At 51.0% G+C, this 18,875-nt stretch overlaps 4 protein-coding genes across 4 annotated transcripts; 3 read left to right on the top strand and 1 right to left on the bottom strand.

The window, feature by feature from the left end:
• Positions 1–137: 137 nt before the first annotated feature.
• TrAtP1_010742 (uncharacterized protein) lies at positions 138–1,571 on the top strand (the record flags this gene model as incomplete). Its single annotated transcript, XM_014092197.1, has 1 exon — positions 138–1,571. The coding sequence occupies one exon, from the start codon at positions 138–140 to the stop codon at positions 1,569–1,571; it is 1,434 nt and encodes a 477-aa protein (XP_013947672.1).
• A 507-nt stretch (positions 1,572–2,078) lies between these two features.
• Positions 2,079–3,857, top strand: TrAtP1_010741 (uncharacterized protein; the record flags this gene model as incomplete). The annotated part of the gene is made up of 1 exon (XM_014092196.2): positions 2,079–3,857. One exon carries the CDS (start codon positions 2,079–2,081, stop codon positions 3,855–3,857), a length of 1,779 nt encoding a protein of 592 aa, XP_013947671.2.
• Positions 3,858–4,955: 1,098 nt separating this feature from the next.
• TrAtP1_010740 (uncharacterized protein) lies at positions 4,956–7,109 on the bottom strand (the record flags this gene model as incomplete). The annotated part of the gene is made up of 2 exons (XM_014092063.2): positions 4,956–6,246; positions 6,328–7,109. The coding sequence occupies 2 exons, from the start codon at positions 7,107–7,109 to the stop codon at positions 4,956–4,958; spliced, it is 2,073 nt and encodes a 690-aa protein (XP_013947538.2).
• A 7,824-nt stretch (positions 7,110–14,933) lies between these two features.
• On the top strand, positions 14,934–17,036 carry TrAtP1_010739 (uncharacterized protein; the record flags this gene model as incomplete). The annotated part of the gene is made up of 2 exons (XM_014092195.2): positions 14,934–14,983; positions 15,732–17,036. 2 exons carry the CDS (start codon positions 14,934–14,936, stop codon positions 16,381–16,383), a joined length of 702 nt encoding a protein of 233 aa, XP_013947670.2. The 3' UTR covers positions 16,384–17,036.
• Between the last annotated feature and the right edge of the window lie 1,839 nt (positions 17,037–18,875).

Below are 18,875 nucleotides of genomic sequence, written 5' to 3'. Positions count from 1 at the left end.
AGACTTGCTTTCTCATCTTCATAATATACAAATTTCTCTCTGACTTCAAGTGTCAGAATCGCTTCATTTATCAGAGGCTCACTATTGCAGCTACAAATTACCTTGGTTTCAAATACAAAACGGGACTCGCATACATCATGTCAACCCTATTCAGCCAGTTGGAGGACCTCATCCGCTCTGGGCATGAGGAATATGCCAGCGCTGCCTCTGTATTAGCCCAGTTGGGCACACCCTGCGCCTCAGTCGCCATCATGGAAGACGGTGCAATATCATCTCACTGCTTCTCGACCGGCAAAGATGACACAGAGACCATCTTCCAAGCCTGCAGCATCTCGAAGCCAACGTTTGCAGTTGCCTTGATGAAACTCGTCGACCAAGGTAAACTTACGCTCGATGGCCGCATTGGCGATTTATTGCCACAGGATGTTCTGGACATGTTAACCAGAGGTGCAACTTGTGCTCGGATATCTGCCATCAAAGGCATCACCATCTCGCAGCTTCTAAGCCATACCTCTGGGCTCTCTCAAGGCGGTTTCCCAGGCTACTCTGTTGCGGACGATGCTCGGATTCCAACAACACGCGAGGTATTAGCAGGCGCATATCCCGTCAATACCAAAGGCGTGCACTTGCAGGGCTTTCCGGGCCAATCGCTGTCCTACTCCGGTGGCGGATTCACAGTGCTCCAGTTCATCTTTGAGGCAATTACCAAAAAGGACTTTGCCGCGGCAATGCAAGACATTGTCCTTGGGCCTCTAGGCATGACACGGTCTTTTTACAATCAACTACCGCCTGGAGAGAAGAATTCGGCAAAGGCACATTATACAGGCTATACGCCCTGCGAAGACGCTCAGCGTGTCAACCCCGAACAAGCAGCAGCAAGTTTATGGACTACGCCCAGTGATCTCCTGAAGCTTGTCAGAGCTGTACAACAATCTCTCCGGAGCTCTGACAATGGCGGTTTTCTTCGACAAGACACGGCAAAGGCGATGTTGACGGTCGTAGATCTAGATGTAGCTCACTCGTGGTTCATACCAGGAGATTCGCGAACAGTCTTTTCGCACGGAGGCAGCAACTGGCCAGGCTTCAGAACATATGTTGCAGGATACGCGAATCTTGCCGGCGGGAGCAAAGTCAAAGTGCCAAACAACTGCGGCATCTCCATCATGACCAATTCGGCAGAAGGCGATTTTGTGATATGGAAACTGCTGCAAGCCATACCGTATCTGAAGAAGTGGCCACAAATTCCTTTACCTATGGGCTATCCGGCGATTGTGCCACTAGGGGCTCCAAAAGAACAAGTTGATGGCGGGTGGAGGCGCTGGTTGGGCAATTGGACGTGCGGGAAGAACGGTTGGGGCATTCAGGCTGACGAGGCTGGTCGGCCAACTGTTCAGTATGGCGAGCTGCTTCCTTTCCCGTTGGTAGTGGCGGCGATGGCAGAAAAGGGTAGCGAAGAAGGGATGAACTTTGTGGTGGATGGTCTGGAGGTGTTGATACAGCTGCGGGGCGATGATACGATAGAGGTTGTGAATGGGAAGAGCGCAAAGATTATAAAGTTGGTTAGGGCTTGATTGTAGACGTCAATACAAGTCGATGTAAAAATGAAGATGGGCTCAATAAATGAGTGACTTGACTTTACGCCTTCAACTCATGAATGCTTGCATTCATACATACATGTAGCCCTTTCATAACGGGAGCCAAGAATCATCGGCTTACACAACATCTGCACACTTGAAAAGGCCCTTTGGCCACAGTTACCCACAGATCTCATCTGTACTCCCTTGCACGACCATCTCCATCTCCATAGGCAACGCGCTCAAGCCACAAACTCTCGATTCAGCCAAATCAAGGCCCAACCACCAACATGAAGGCTTCACCGACTTACAGCGCATCGCCAAGCCTTGTAGCGCTCTCCAAACGTCGGTTGACGTCAACGCCTCGTCTTGAAACGGCAATCGTCGCCCCGCCAAATCTCAGCTCCCTCAAGCAACACGAATTTCATTCTCAAAATCACAACATCCACCACCCACCTCTCTTTTCTTCCACTCCCTTCTTCGTATTCCATCACGACATCACAAATGTCTAAACAGCAACAATGCCCCCCCATCCGCAGGAGAAGCATCGCCTGGATTGCCCTAGTCGCCACCCTCATCCTCTTCTACTTGTACAACACCTCGACAATCTCTCCGTCTTATACAGACACACATCTGCATACAGCTCACCATGGTTCCTACTTCTGGAAAGCCCTCCCTACTCACTACCCTCCACAGTCAATCCGCCCATTACCAACCACCACTCCCGTGAAATATCCCGACATCCAGGCATCCTTCAGCGAAGAAACGCCAGAAGCGCAAACCACTCGCCAGCACCGCCAGCACGCCGTAAAAGACATCTTTTCAAAATGCTGGACATCCTACCGCAAATACGCCTGGAAGGCAGACGAGCTCGCGCCCGTGTCCGGCGGCAGCAAGAATCCCTTTGGCGGCTGGGCGGCCACGCTGGTCGACGCCCTCGACACCCTCTGGATCATGGACATGAGGCCCCAATTCGACGAGGCCGTCCAGGCTGCCATCACCATCGACTTCACCAAGACGGATCTCGCCCAAGTCAACGTCTTTGAGACCAACATCCGCTATCTGGGCGGCTTCATCTCCGCCTTTGACCTCAGCGGCGATGAGCGCCTCCTCCTCAAGGCCATCGAGGTCGGCGAGATGCTCTACAAGGCCTTTGACACGCCGAACCGCATGCCCATCACCAGGTGGGACATCCACGCCGCCATCAGGGGCAGCAGACAGACCGCTCCGCCGAAACTGCTCGTCGCCGAGATTGGCAGCCTGACGATGGAATTCACGCGGCTCTCCATCATTACGGGCAACGCAAAGTGGTTTGACGCCGTGCAGCGCATCATGGACGCCATGGCAGACCAGCAAGACTCGACAGCACTACCCGGTCTCTGGCCACTCGTTGTCAGCGCAAAGGACCAAATCTTCAACATCGGCAACACCTTCACGCTGGGCGCCATGGCCGACAGCGCGTACGAGTATCTGCCGAAAATGGCAGCCCTCATGGGCGGCCAACTGCCCCTATACCAGGCCATGTACGAAAAGGCCGCCACAGCAGCCATCAAGCACGCCCTCTACCGGCCAATGACGCCCCAAAACGACGACATTCTCATCTCAGGCGCCATCCGGTCGGAAAACGGCGAAATCACCCTCGACCCGTCGGGACAGCACCTCGTGTGCTTCCTAGGCGGCCTGTTCACGCTCGGAGGCAAATTGTTCAGCCGGCCCCAGCATCTCTCCGCCGCCGCCAAGCTCGTCGACGGCTGCATCTGGACATACAACGCCCTCCCGCACGGCATCATGCCCGAAACATTCCGCATGCTGCCCTGCCCATCCCTCGCCGACTGCGAATGGGACGAGCAAGCCTGGAAGAAGCAAGTCCTCCGCCTCGCCAAAGACAAGGACACCGTCAGCGCAGACGCCATCATCAAACGAGACCGCCTCCCGCAAGGCTTCACCTCCATCCCCGATCGCCGCTACATCCTCCGGCCCGAAGCCATCGAGAGCGTCTTCATCCTCTACCGCGCCACAGGCCGGACCGACCTGCTCGACTCGGCATGGGCCATGTTCGAAGCCATCAACAGCACGACGAGCACCACGCTCGCCAACTCGGCCGTGTGGGACGTCACGCTTCCTCGGGACCAGCAGCCTGAACGGGCAGATTCGATGGAGTCCTTCTGGCTCGGCGAGACGCTCAAGTATTTCTATCTGATTTTCAGTGAGCCTGATATGATTAGTCTGGATGAATATGTGTTTAATACCGAGGCACATCCGTTTAGGAGACTAGTTCCGTAAAGGGCTGAAGGAAAAGGAGCTGGAATTAACAGTCATTGTTTTAACGTCATGAAATGCTTTCAATAGTTGAGTAATACCACTTTACAAGGGGGTTCTGGAGGAACGGAAGAGATGGGAAAGTTGCAAGCATAGGTAGGCAGATGATTCACCTCCGGATGGGCATTTACGTGTAAGTCTTTGCATGATCAAATATCAGCATGGCCGTGATTCCAAGTAAACAAACGACCACTAGAGAGATCTCGTTTGTCTAAAGTGATGCATCATATCCGCTGTGAAAACGTCAAGCCTCATTGCTAGTAAACACAATTAACAAAGACACAAAGCTTCCAACAGACATCATCGCAGCACCTGCATACTCATAGGTCAATAATAAACATCTAGACAACAACGCCTCACACAAACATCTCACAAGTATCACTACATCAAAGATGCGAATATTAGTCAAGATATCTAATCTTTTCATATTCATCTACTATATAATTGAGCAGATTTTAAAACAAGGTAGATACCAACGATACTACCGCTGTTTCCAAAAACACAGAATTATCAAAACTGTCTGACAGCCATGAATAAAGCGCGAAGCAAAGAAAAGAAAAAAAGTAAACCAAAAAAAGTTTCTTCCCTAACCAAGCAAAGAGGAGAAGCCCATCCGCAAATTAAAACTCCCGCATCCCAACGAGAGAAATAAAAAATGAGCACCTTCCCAGGGGTAAACCGGAAAGGGCAACAAACGCCATAATTTCCAAGATGATGATAAATAATGAAAAAGGGAAACCCGTTTTTTTTCCCATGCGCTATAGCAAGGCCCAATCCAAAAAATAATAATAAAGCGAAAGACGTAACATCCCGGTTAGGTTTTTAATGTTCGGTAATCATCATCGTATATTTGATCCTGTATCCCAAGAGATCAAAAGCTTCGACAAAGGAAAAAAAAAAGCAAGGCCTTCAGTCATGCCTTGAGTAAAAAAGTTCGGTTATGTAACGAGAAGGAGAAGTAGAGTGAGAAAATACACGTGCTCGTTTAAAAGCCGAAGAGTCAAGGAGGTTGGGTATGCGAGGTAGGTGTCTTTAAAAGAGGTGTCTTCAAATACCTTGGTACTACCGCAGGGTGTTGAAATCAAACCCCTCCGCCATCGCATTCATATTATGAAAGTGCTGTGGCTGGCCAGCCATGGCAAAACTGTCTTGTCTCTGCGGCGATTGCCGCACATTCATCATGCCGTTCATATGGTGAGTGGGTTGCATCCCGCCTGGCCGCATGTCCTGTGGCGTCATACCCATGTGCTGTTGTTGGCCCATTGGGTCGTGGATATGATTAGGTGATTGTTGGTTCATGTGCTGGTGATGTTGATGTTGATGAGGAGGAGGCGGGTGGGCTCCCATTGGACTCATGACCATTTCGGACATTGGTGTAACAGCATAGGCGTTCATACCATGAGGATATTCTAGAGTGGGGGACATGATGGGAGGAGAGCCGACAAAAGAGTTTGCAATCTCGGAAGGCTGGCGAGCCACAGGCGGCGTGTTGCTAGAGTTGGAAGTGGCATGCGAATCTGGAGTGTTTCCAGTCATATCCAGGGCATACTTCTTTTCGTACTCTTCGACGGAAAACTTGCGGTCGAACTCGTTGTTCATCATCTGCAGCTGCGCAGGCTGGGCCATGCCGGCGTTGCCAAATCCGTCAAAGATGTCGACATTGGCCATGGCCGCGGCCGCCGTCTCGGGGGCGTTCTGCAGCATTGGGTTCGCAAGGCGCGGAAGCACATCGCTAACCTTGCTCATGAGAAGGGGAAGGAAGCGGTAGTCGCCGCTTCTGGAGGCTGCAACAATGTTGATGATTTGGGTGAGGTGCTCCTGAGGTCCAATTGCAAAGGGGTCGCGAGACGCTGGCTGCATAGCCAGATACTCAGTCATCGAGTAGGTGCCCTCGACGAGCTTCTCGAGCAGTCCAGAGTTGAGCAACTCCATACCCTGGCCAGGGAACTGCGAGGCCATGTTCATGAGCATCTCTCTAGATACGTCCACGGGGAGCTGAAAGGTTATGCCTCCCTCGGGAGCGACGACTCCTCCGCCGTTGCTCAGCTGCCATACAGTGTTCTTGAGCCACTGCTGGTTAGTGCCGATGTCGTTCCATGCGGGGTCATGGAAGGCGGCTTGAACAACTTCGCTGAGCTGCCTCTGCAGGCCACTGATGTACTGAGGGGAGAGAAGGCTCCGGGTCTTGTTCCAGTTGGTTGTAAAGGCATCATCAAAAGGTCTGAAGAGGTTGATGAGCAGGATGAAGCCGTTGAGCTGATGGGAGAGAGGATCGGTGGGATCATCTCCAAGAGTGGGGAGTTTGATAGTCGCCTGGAGAGTCAAGGGACGCTGGTCTCGGATAGCATACGCTCTGTTTGGTTACAATGTCAGTACGGGTTTCTGATGGGGAAAAAAAACATGACACGTCAATTGTGTCACGGGCAAAACGCACCTCTCAACAACGTAAAACAGCCAGTAAAGTCGGCGGAGACGAGAGGCTTCAGCAATGTCATATTGCAGGTAAAACTCCTCCTTGTCCATGCCATTCACCTGGATCATGGTGGTGGCCTCGCGAAGGTAGTACCATGCCCTGTCATGCATGTGCTGCCCGTAGTAGCACCCAAAGAGGAAGAAGTTGGTGGCCAATGCATTGACCGTGATCTGGTCCAGGTACTCGTATCCCTTGCGAACCATGAGCGTCTCTTCCAAAAGAAGCTGGCTGGAGACGATGTTTGCTCCGGGAACCATGTCGAGGTTGTACGGGTCGCCGGCAGGCATGGTCATGCCAGGCTGCAGCATGACAAAGGCGCACATGGAAGACATCAAGCAGTAGGCATCTCGGTTCTGCTCCATGTAGAGAATCTCCTCCTCGATTTGCCTCCGGTCCAGAATGGGGGCCTGTGCGTTCATGTGCTCGAAGAAATACTGCGAGCACTCCTTGACAAAGTCGCTGGTCAACAAGCCCGGGCTCGGGACCAGGCTCATGTTTGCGGGCGCGGTGGGAACGCCATTCATGCGGCTCTGCACCCTGGCGGAAAGGCTCGTCTGTCGCTGGGTCTCGCGCAGCTCGCTGATGACCTTGGCCCGCGATCCCTTGGGGCCCTTCTTCTGGGGGACGGCGTTGTAGGTGCAGGACAGCCCGGCGGAGGAGCAGTTGCGGCACGGGTTGATGCCGTCGCACTTGACTTTTCGGCGATGGCAGGCATCGCACGCCCTCTTGACGGCCTGGGTCATGATGGGCAGGCGTCTGCGGCGATGGAATCGCGCCGTAGGAGCCGTGGTGGAAGCCGTGGTGGAAGCTTTCGTGGAATCGTGCTCGTGCTCGTGCTGGGAGAGGCGGCGGGCAGGAAACGGTGGCGCGCAGTCTGGGGAACGCTCACACTTATCGGCGCAGCTGAAGGACGGAATCGATTGGGGCCCCAGGTTTTGCACGATCGATAATGCTTCCCTCTGGGAAAGCGCGGGGAAAAGAACGATTTGGCAGGCCGCTTTGCAGCGACTGGCGCGAGCTTAGGGTATCTTTGGTATGGCTGAAGATGTGATAGTCGACCTTGGGATGTAGGCCGTATGTATGTTATTCGGCCCTTTCGAATGCGGGCCAGGAAAAAACGCGGGGAGAGTCGCTTATTAGGCGGAGTCTGGGGGCCCAAACGCCTGGGACTGGGAGGATGGCGGCTCACAGAATCGAGATGAAGGGGATTTCGCAGACGGGAGAGAAACGAGGCCGTGGAAGCAAGAGGTTGACGATGGCTTGCACACGCGGCTGCCTTTGAACAGACGATAGAGAGCGATGTCGAACGGCGAGAGGGAAAAAGAACGGGACTCGGATAGTCAGCAGAGAAGCGAGGAATTATTGGGGGGGAGGCGGACCCAAAGTACGTAAAAACAACTTGGCTGCTGGAATGAGGCCGTGGCTTGGGGCGGTCGGAGCACCAGCCCAGAACGGGGAAGGGCGCCAGAAACTGGGCTGGGGCCAGGGCTGAGGCGGCGCCAGAGGATTCGCGGACTGGGTTGGCTGGGTTGGGTGGGCGGAGACGACGGGCCTGGAGATGGACGAGCAGAACGAGATGATGCGGGATGCAGGCTGGAGGCGTGTGGAAATGAGCCCCGGGGAGCAGCGTCGCGCACTGTGCGCTACCGGCGCTGGCCTAACGCGTCGGGGAGTTGGCGGCGTCGCTAGCCCGGCGGCCAGCCTGCGCGCAGTGGCGAGTGCCCTGGGCTCGCAGAGGGCTTGCGCTGGACGGCAGCCCTAGCCGCGCTGCTGTGGGCGGCCTCGCACTGTGTGCCGGGGTGCAGGCATCGGGGAAGAGAAGAAGACGACGAAATTTGCCAGAAGCCTGCAGGGCGCTGTTAGCGGATTACCTCAGACGCGGCAAAAAGACACTGTGCAAGCTGAGGAGTTTATGATGGTATATACAGTGTCTCTGTTGGACAGTCACACGCACTCCTAACAGCGTCCGGCAAAAGAGCAGCGCCCAAAAGAGACTCCAGGCTATATATTCAACTCGCAACTCTCGGCCACGCCGCGGCATCCTAAACGAGCCGTCCGTCAAAGCAGGTCGCACAGTTGGAGCGAACTAGAGTGCTAGACACCGATTAGTACAGGTACGAAGAGCGCATGAACCCGCTAATCACGACTGTCGAGCCATTTTCGCGGTTCCAGAGAGGAGCGTCGACGAGCCGGCCGTATAAGTGCGCTGAGGCTGCTGAGCTGGTGCTCGTACTTGCGACTGGTGCGGCGGTGCCTGTACTGTATGACAGAATGCCTACAGGCAATACTGTGGTGGCCTGACTGTGCGAGGGCGTACAGGTACCTGTATCACGCTGCCGGCCAGGGCAAAGGGGCCCCATGGCAAGATTTGGAACAGGGCGAGGGTTGAGGGTATCACGAGACAGTGGTCTGTACAGGAGTAACACGATACTTGCCTTGTACTGTACCTGAGTTTGCGTCCAACAGAATCAAACGCCGCATACTACTGCTGCCTTCAGCCAAAAACGAGGAATCAGCGTTAGAGGCGTTTGGCGAAGACCTTCTCCAGAGTCGATACCGTCTCGTACGTCTGTGGCGAGAGCTCCGACTTGTCAAGTGAGCGCTCGCATGTGCAGGCTCAGGTACAGGTACATGGCCTGGAATCTGACTCGCCATGGCTCACACGAGATTCCCGTGAAGCGAAACTGACAGCTCTTGGATGGTGTCAGCAAATCTTGCAAGGGACCCAGGACGCTGCACATGCTGGCTGCTCTGGGCGTCACTACTACCTGTATCGAGGAATGCGAGCTGCAGGTGAAAACTGGACTTGTCTTTAACCGCTGCGCAGAAGAAATGGCGACGTCTGTTTCCCCGATGCAAATAGCCAATACTGTTGATTACAGTAGCAGCAGGGTACCAATACATGCAGAGCGGACAAATTCTTTGTCTAGGTATGAAAACGAAGAAATAAAGGGCGGCGTAAAAAAACAACCTGGGGCAGCCTTTTCGCGCAACGTGGTGGCTTCAATTCTAAATGAGGCATAAATCTAAAAAAAGAAAACGCAGAGAACAAAGAAGAAGAAAAGCAAAAATTAAGAATAACCACACCCGCACTTCAAAAATTTGAGCAAAATCTCCGTCGACGGAGTATTACCGGCGTGCCCTTTTCGCCTTGCTGCAAGAAGAACGAAAGAAAGCAAAAAAGAGCATCGTGAGATTTGGAAAGCGACGTCTCACCTGCAGCAGCAAGGCGGCGCTGCAAAACGTACGAGCTCAGGCCATCCACACGCAGGCCCAGCCCAGGCTCCCTTTGTACCCCAGATTTGAGAGAATTGGAAAAAAAAATTGAGGAGGGTCTTGGCGGTGGATTGGTTGAGTGGGAACAATAAACGCTCCACCAGCCAATCGCCTCAGCCATCCACGGCGAAAGAAAAAAAATCTTGACTGACTTGAGCCAATCGTCTTGCTCCGATGAGCTGACTTTAATGGGGACAAGCCGAAAAGCGCAGAGAGAAGAAACAAGCCACTTTCCACGGTGGTGGAAGCAGGTCCTGTACAGTATGGACTGTATGGACTGTATGGGGTTCTGCTCTACTGCCTCGCTGCACGTCCTTTGAAACAGGGGACTGAAATCTTCGTCATCTGCGACGCACAGCTTGTGCGGCTGAGAAATGAAAATAGCATCACATCACTACTACAACCGGCAGCATCGTCTTGGCATCGGCAGCCGCGGAGTCTTGCGTCTTGCGGCGATTTGAGATTGACAGCGACGATCCGTTAATCTCGGGGGCCCGATTGATGGCCTGCTTCACATTGAGCACAAGACTCGCTCCTCCAAAGTTCTGACACTTTCTTCGTCGGCCACAGTGCCCCATTCAGGACAAGCCGTCTTTCTTCTTCTCCCTCGTGCAAGTAAAAAGAGTTTTGGTTACAAGACGCCAAAAGCCCAGCGCCTCAGGCACTAACCTCGGCAAAGGCTTAGTTTTTGTGGCGGACATACTGGAAGTCCGGAGAGGGAGGCAGTTCTGCTGACAGAGATTGATTTTAGCACGGCGCTGACGGCTTCCAGAAAAAAACTTGAAAGAGAAAAAACTGGCTCCAGTCAACACGAGTGGACTAAGCCGATCCAAGACGAGATGATGGAGAGAGCCCAAACTCTCGCATGTCACGAAATAATGGGCAATTCTTGGCCTCTTGTCTCTTGTTTTTTTCGATGAGTTTAAATGAATTCACACACTACTATGAGTGTCTATTGCTTTTGCTCTCGGGATTCAATATTCTTCCCGCCGCCAATTTCTGCGGTATGCCAGGACGAGCAGGTACGAAAATACAAAATGCGGAGAAGGGCTCCATCGGACCGAAGAGGCCATTCCTCTTCTGCAAGGCTGAGCCAGAGACAACGTTGCATAAAGGGGGTGCCGCGCAGAAAGGGGGGATGGGCTGGATATGGGGCACAAGTTGGCTGACAGCACACAGTTTCGTTCAATCTTGTTACTTGTAGCGCAGTTTGACAACAAACTCGCAACTCGAGCTGCGTGGCCGTCTAATGCAGCTTTTGGATCTTGTTTCATGCAATGCGTATTACGTGTAGTCACTCGTCTAAGATAGAAGCAACAATAATGCTGTGGCTGGTGCTGCGACGGTCTCGGTTCGCCGCGGAGCATCGCCCGGCACACTGAAACCGATGCCCATCCAGAGCGTATTCGCGAATCCATTCCTTCAACTTCAATTCTAGTGGGCCAATATTGACATCTCATCATCACGTGAAAATCACCACTGCATCTCCCATCTCATGACGATGCATATAATCCCACGTCTTGTTGTCTCCTCTCATCTCATCGTATCTGTACCAGCATCTGTACCAGCATCCGTCCATCACCCTCTTCAGAGACGCACAGATCCAAAACATGCCACGCTCGCTGGTCTGTGCTCCTCTCACGCTCCCGGCTGCGTCATGATGCACCAAAAGCATGTCTGAGGCTTCACCGACTGGAGGCACTAACTTAGGACCCCCGGCCAAGTGCTTTACAACTCAGCTCACTAGCAGTCTCCCTTTTTTTCCTTCTCTGCGCTAAACAAAAAGTTCCCAAGTTGTCTAATACTGTAGGCGGTCACGATGAGCGTTTTGCATGTCCATCGCTAGCCGAGATGGTCAAAGCGACGGCAGAGAGATGCGTACAGTATACGGTATTCCCAACTGCTGGCCCTCGATTGCGCATGCACATGGCAGGGTGGTAATCTCAGGGGCTGGGAGATCTGAAAGACCCAGCCATCATCACATCACTGACCCGGCAACGCCTGTGGTGCTGGTGGCCCTTTGGATGCACACACTTTAGACGGGCCAGTGCTGTACAGTATGTATGCCAGCGCCACGACAAGATGCGTCGCTTTTATCTCGCTTGCAACGACGGGGCACAGGCATTGATGTGTGGTGAAGCATGGCCCTTGAATCGTGGCGTCCAGGATATGGATATGGGATGCTGGACGGTGATGGTGATGGTGGTGACGAGATGTGAGATGTGTCTTGGGTAGGACCCTTGATCGTCGTGTAGAATTCCGATTCCGCCAGTCTCCGTGATTGTCTTTTCATACTTGGGACGCTCGCCCCAGAGGCAGTTCCGTGCGTCTGCAAAACGTTACAACATCTTATCGCATGCTGCTCAACATGGCATCCATCAGCATGTACATGTGCTTCTTGTAAACCACACTCAACTTTGCAAAAAGAAAAACCTTCTGCAGCATTCACCACATCCGGCACATGCGGATCCCTCCACCGAATAGGACCTGGACAGGCACACCGGCACTCACTGGGCGGCTACTCGCACCCGTCTTACTGCCTGGCACTAGCTCTACGGAGTATTCTACGCTGCTCATCACTTTTGCAATTGCTACTTTGGGCTCTGGGCACCGCAGAGGAGGATTCAAGTAGCGCAACGCCAAGTTGCTGTAACCCATGCTCAATCTCTGCCGGCTTACGCGCAGCTTTCTTCTCTGCCAGAAGCGCTCAAATCGAAAAAGGGCCCCCCCCCCCCCATGGAGTGAGATCACGGGAATAGGCAGCTCGATGTGCGCAGGGAACATGAAATAGGTACTACAGTATTCAAATCCCAGCGGATGCTGCGGATTCAAGCCGTGCATGGCATGGCATGTCCTGCCCAGGCAGCGTTTCAGATGCAGGGCATTGTTGCCAAAAAAGACGTCTCTGTTCTCGCTTTATCCAAGGAGGCGATGCTCGTAATCGTTGCATGTCAGCAGGCTTGCCACTATCTATTGCTATTATTACCGCGGCTGTATAAACTACATGTATCCCCCATGCCGACTTTGAAATGCTTGTCTGTCTTCCTCTTGGCCGGATATGTCGGGCTGAGTAGGTAGTTGAAATACGAAGCCATATTGGAGCAACGACAACTTTTGATTTGGAAGAATGCGCTCGCGACGGACGGCTTGTGCTTGGGGAAACAGCTTGAATTCGGCAGCAACCTGCAGGGGTACTATGATCCATGTGTCCATCTCCCGTTTGCCGTGAGATATGAAGGCATACTCGCGTAAACGCGTATAACGTACATGTACTCTTAACTGTAAACAACATGGCAATCCTGCCCTTATCGATGCGCCTCCGCCCGCATTTCTCGTTAGACTGCCAGCAATAAAATTCCAGTCACTTTGTGGAATCTATTGTGGACGTGTTTGTCTGGGGTAAGTGGGTCGAGGCTGTATAAACTCCAGGGCTGGCCTCGTGGCTGTGATGCTGTGATGATGCCAGCTGTGGAAGGCTGAGAAAGTTTGAGCTATTGATTATACTGATACGTATTCCTGAATGGCGTTATTGTTTGAGTTAATTCGCAACCTTTGTTCTTATTTCAAGCATAAACTGCACTCTCCACCATATCACCAAGCACCAACTTAGAATGCGTTACTTGTAAGTGGGTGACAGACGACACAAGTCCGTCGATATACCACTATATCTAAATAATGCCATCATAAAATTTCAAGTGTCATATCCATCTTTATACACATCTTGTGAGATAAAAGCGCATATCTACATTATATTCAACATGGCAAATCATTTCTGTCAATTCTTCAGGGTAAGCCACCATCCAGATATGATGCCAAACAGTCCTTCTTTAAACATCTCTGCCGAAGAACACTATTTGGACTCCCAAACAAATTGAATATGGTTCTTTAATGGTCTCGAATGAATGGTTGTTGGATTCCCTTGACTAGAGTGAAAGTAGTCATCTGTTGATTGGCCAGGCCATATGGTTTTCACTACGTGTATTAGATCCGTCGGAAATGTCATCACGCCAAATGCCACCATGGTGTTGATATATGTTCATAAACTATTGAATAAGCATCATCTTGATAAAGCTTTTGTACTACGTCTAAATCAAGCACACAAGGGCTTCGGCTTTGAATGACTGCGCCGGATCCTCGGCCTGGAGTAGCCAAATGTTCCACAACCCTACTCCAGCTGGCTCAACCTACGACCATTATGATTGGAAGAATAGCCGAGATTTCGGTTACTACATCTCTTTGCTCTTGAAGCAAACAACTTCGTGTTGCGCCTTGAGGAACCTCGGCAGCAGCCCAGTTTGAATGTCTCTGATAGAGGCAATCACAACGCCAAGCCGCGTATCACCAAATATCATAGAGGAAATGCTCAGCTACAGTGTAACACAAGCGAAACTCCAATCATAAAGGCCATCTCCCAGGGCCTTTTGTAAAAAAATTTCATGGATTCAGTGCAGATTTCGCTTATACACGATGCATCGGCTCAGACACTTTGCCAATATCAAGTCAGATTTTGAGACTTACATGATGTGAAGCGCAGTAACATTTCGCTTCAAAGACTCAATTAGGCTTACATCTAGAACTTTGATCATGCGAACAGAAACATAAATAATGAGATAGAGTGGATAATTTAAAAAAAAAAAAAACGTGTGATATCGTGGGCGTTGCAACTAGCAGGCAAGCAGAGCTTTTCTTGTTGAGGTAAATCATTGCCATACCTGAAAATAATGATTCTCAAACTTAAAATTGAGTATACCACTACTCTACAAACTTTATGAGATATTTATCCAGCTGGTTTAAAATAGCTAGGCCTCTCCTGAAATGCTTCCCGTTCTCGGTATTGTATTAGCTGTTCCGTGACGAGGAACAAAACACGTCAAGATATCAATCATGCATATTCAATGACAGCTTCATATGAGTTGAGCAAACCGCCATGATCTCGTGATTCACTCACTGTATCATCTGTTTGCGACTGTACACAGCAACAGCTTCGCGGCCATTCACATGGCGTGTCTAGCATTGCGATTTGTTAGCCTGGAGTGTGGGCAACACCAAAGACTTTTCGCAATCATCACTTAATTATCATCAGATCGCCTAATAATCCCAGATATAACTACCTGAAATGGCTATTCAGTAATAATTACTCTTGTGATCTGGAAGAAAGGGTCTTGTGGTGAGATAGAAAACATAGTCTCATAGTCAGATTAATATCCGCCTCATATATCCCAAGAAAGGGGTATAGGGAAAACAGTACCTACTTCCCAAATAGATCTTCAACGCCTAGTATCACTCGCCAAATGTCGACTTCTCATTTCTCAAACTATCATCCATTCATTACTCCCAAGATGTTCAAACTATTACCCTTTTCACATCCCAAACATACATCCCCTCATACTCTCAAATATAACCTCATTCAATCACATCTCTCCACAAACACGCACAGTCTGTATCCCTCAAATCAAGACCTCTCCTTCCAATCTGATACCACAACCATCGGCAAACAACGCAAAGATTTCACTCACATTTGCAAAAAAAGCAATTCACATATAAAACCCAATCACACACACGCTCGTACGGGTGACATCACGCAACCAATTACACAGATACGCAAAGAAAGAGAGAGAGGCGGCACCTGTGTTTGCGGCAGTGATGCTGTGACGCGTGATGGACTACTTGAAGCCGGGACTGGCCCGTCGTCGTGCCGTTTCGAACTCCCATGATGGATGGAATCTCGGGAGCTAAAGTGCTTGATCTCGCTGAGAAGCTGTTTTGCCATCTACTGATACCATCTATTAATACTTTTTTTTTTTTTTGAAAGAAGATATCGTAACGGAAACATAACGATCATACCATCAGCCATCATACATACAGCATAATGGAATTAGTTCCGAGACTTCTTCTTGTTGGGCTTGCCCTGGCATGCCTTGCCAATGCAATCAACAATGACATCGTGGAAAGGTAACGACATCTATATCGGCAGACGAGAGTGGCAGCAGTATATCCCACGGCGTCTACTCTACATGAGAAAACTATCAGCTTGCTTCACTACATTCTTTATCCCAGTCAAGCTAACCAGACATCAAAACGCCACGCAGACCAACCATTGCCGCACCACCGCCATGGCGAGGATCAGCAGCCCTATCCTCCTCAAACGCCTACGAGACTCCAACCTCCTCCGCAGACGAATACTCCTCTCTCGAGCCATATTCATTCTACGACACAGCATATCCCGTCCCCAGCGTCTCCTCGCCCACGCCTCATCCTCAATATTCAGCCATCGTAACCGTCCGAACAAGCACATGGGTCCTCTCCCGCTCGACGACAATCACAAGCATCATCCTCGAGACGTACTACTCGACTCTAACGGACATCGAAAGCCCGGTCGAGGCAGCAACCGTGACGGAGACGACGTCCACAGAGTGTACAACCGCGTCCGGCTATGCTTCGGTATATGCAAGCGGATGCTCGTCGTCATCGTCATCGTCATCGACTTCTTCGTCGTCGTCTAAGAACATGGTCACGGTGACGTGGTCGCCAGAAGTCACTGCCTATCCTCTGCCTTCAACTGACAAAGGCAAAAGTCCAGCTTCAACATCAGGATCAACAACGACGACAACAACAACAGAGACAGCATCCAGCGGGAAGGAAACTCCGCCTGTGGTTACAGGAGGAGCACGCTCTGCTCCCCAAGCAGCCCAACTCCGCACTTTCGGTGTCGTAGCGGCGCTGCTTGCCATGCTGCTCTGAGACCCCCTGCACCATTCTGTCAGTTGGTTCACTTTTCGTCTTTGCTTGCCCATCCAATAACAACAAGACAGCCTTTTTTGTTCTCTCGGTCAGGTAGTCTAGTTTAGTTCATGTCGTTCGCGTTCGCCCACCCCTCCACGACGTCCGGGTAGAGTCTTCGTTTCTCCGGAGAGTGGCCCCTTGAACGGCTTCGGTTATGCCATCAAGCCCAACATATGGGTCTCGGTTCGCTTCGTTCTTCGCTTCGTCTCGCTTCAGAGCCGACGGGCTTCGGATCGATTATCCATATCGCGGACGGCAAAGGGGGGGGGGGGCGTGCTCCGCTCGGAACAGGGAAAAAGAGAAAAGAGAGAACGGTTAGGCGAAATAATTTCCCGGCGCAGGCCCTCCCTCCCCTGTTTAGACGGATCGCGGCCTGATCGTCCAAAGTATTCAGAGGTACCTTGTATGTGTTAAAGCTCATGGTTGTATGTGTGAATGTCTTGCCCTCCTCGTTGGCCCTCTCCCTTGCTTCCCCCCCCTTTTTCTTTTCATCGGCTGCCTCTCGAGAAGAGGCGTAATAATGTGGAACTCTTCTGCCGGGGGTGATTTGTGGATGGAGGATGGCATGCAGCAGGCAGAAAGGATCAAGGGAGAGATGGGTGCTCTGATATGATACGAAATTGTGTACTGCATGGGGGGTGGGACAGCCGGGGAGATCACTTTATTGGGGAGACGATCCTTTAGCGGCTTTCTCTCAGTTTGATACTTTTTTAGGGGATTATTAATGTATAAGTTTTCTTTATTCTGGGCTTACACGAGCTAAAACGTACTTCCTACTCGCCCATAGCCGCCTGTTACCTCTCTACCAAAGCTCTCGCAAAGGGCTTGTCCGCATGCAACAAATACCTATTCTCGGTAGGCTAGCATCAATACGATATCCAATGGAACGTCACAGGTAATTTTTGATTGCATGACCCCACGCAAGACACCGGTATCTTGCCAGTGGAGTCGTTCAACGTGTTTTTGAGGGGGGGCGTAGACGTGTACATGGACGCTTCCAGGCCATTTACTCTCCTTTCCACGCACACGTTTCTTTCAACACGATCCTCCCATGAACATTGGGTGGTTCGTCTTCTGGTTCTAGACAAACAGTATTGCTACTACCGTGAAAAAAAAAAAAAAAAGAGGCACGAGACTGCAAGTCAATATCCACCTTGACTTCACTTTGGGCACGAATTGCGCCATGCCATGCCTCCCTCTTTCTTTGGACTTGCAGATGGCAGATGCAAGACGAGGTGGCAATGCAGTTCTGCTTTTACATCAAACGCTTCTCGATGTAATGAAACCTCCTTTTCCCTGTTTTTCCGTGCCACGACTCTTATAGCTGTTTTAGTGTGGGAGAGTAAGGAGCTTCCGAGCCAAGAAATTCGTTACGACCCTATATCGCCCTGTCACTTAAGTGTGGCAGCCCAAAGAGCTATTCTAGCTTCCTCATTGCTCTGCACACAGAGGCTAGAAGGAACACGAATCTAACGTAAGGTTTTCGTAAAAATGGGCCACATGAACCGGATGGCGTTTCCGAAGTTTCCGCTTCCTACGGGCTTGTTCTTTATGGAATCGCGGTTTTGATACTTCTTCCTTCAAGTCTCCCATGTCTCTGAAAAAGTCATTCTTCTTTGCAGTCACACGATCGCTTCTATCTTTGTCGTTTCTCTCCCTACACAGCATCCAGAATGCTTCAAAGTAGGTTCAAGGATCAGACGCCGAAACTGTAAGGATCATGCAGGAAAGTCATTTGTTTAGCAGTTTGGGGAACGCTGCATCCATTCCGGATATGCAATCGCTCAAGGTGCCACTTGTCACGTCACCGTAGGTCCTAGTGGTCCCTGGCTGTTTGCCTCCCACTTGGATAGCATGAAAAAGCACCTATCAGCAAAGAAAGCGTGGTCTCAAGCAGTCTCTTCGTTCTTCCCTATCTCTGCAGGACGATTGCTTCCTTCTAAGTCGCCAGGAGAATGCAGATTGACGAAAGCAACCAGTTCAGACGCCGGTCTCAAGTCGGCGATATCAGAAGCTAGATTGTATTGGGGGTTCGACCGAGCGATGAGTGAGTCGTGTTACGTTTTATGCGTCATTGCGTCTACTTTACAGCGTATCATTCACATATATGACATGGCAGAAACCAGGGACACGCTCGCCAAGCGAGAATCATACACATATATAAGCAAGTCTAATGTGCTCCAGAAGCCTCCGATTCGTAGATGGCGGTAGATATGCGAGGTGGCGTATATCAATATAAACAATAAACAAGCGAAAGAAAATCAGCTAACCCTCCTTCATGGCGCATATACCGGGGCACACTTCCTGCAAAAGGCCCGAGAGAGCTACGGAGAGCCCATTATGCATACCATTGCCACGCATGCCGATATCTAGGTTCTCCAGATCCAGTCACCAGGGAATACCTACTCGTCGATGGATATTTCCTCCCCTCTTGACTATTAGAACAGTAC

This window comes from Trichoderma atroviride, chromosome 6, assembly GCF_020647795.1.
Source record: "Trichoderma atroviride chromosome 6, complete sequence".
NCBI lineage: Eukaryota > Fungi > Ascomycota > Sordariomycetes > Hypocreales > Hypocreaceae > Trichoderma > Trichoderma atroviride.
The sequence above is the reverse complement of the archived record's forward strand: the minus strand, read 5'-3'. Positions and strand labels throughout refer to the sequence as shown.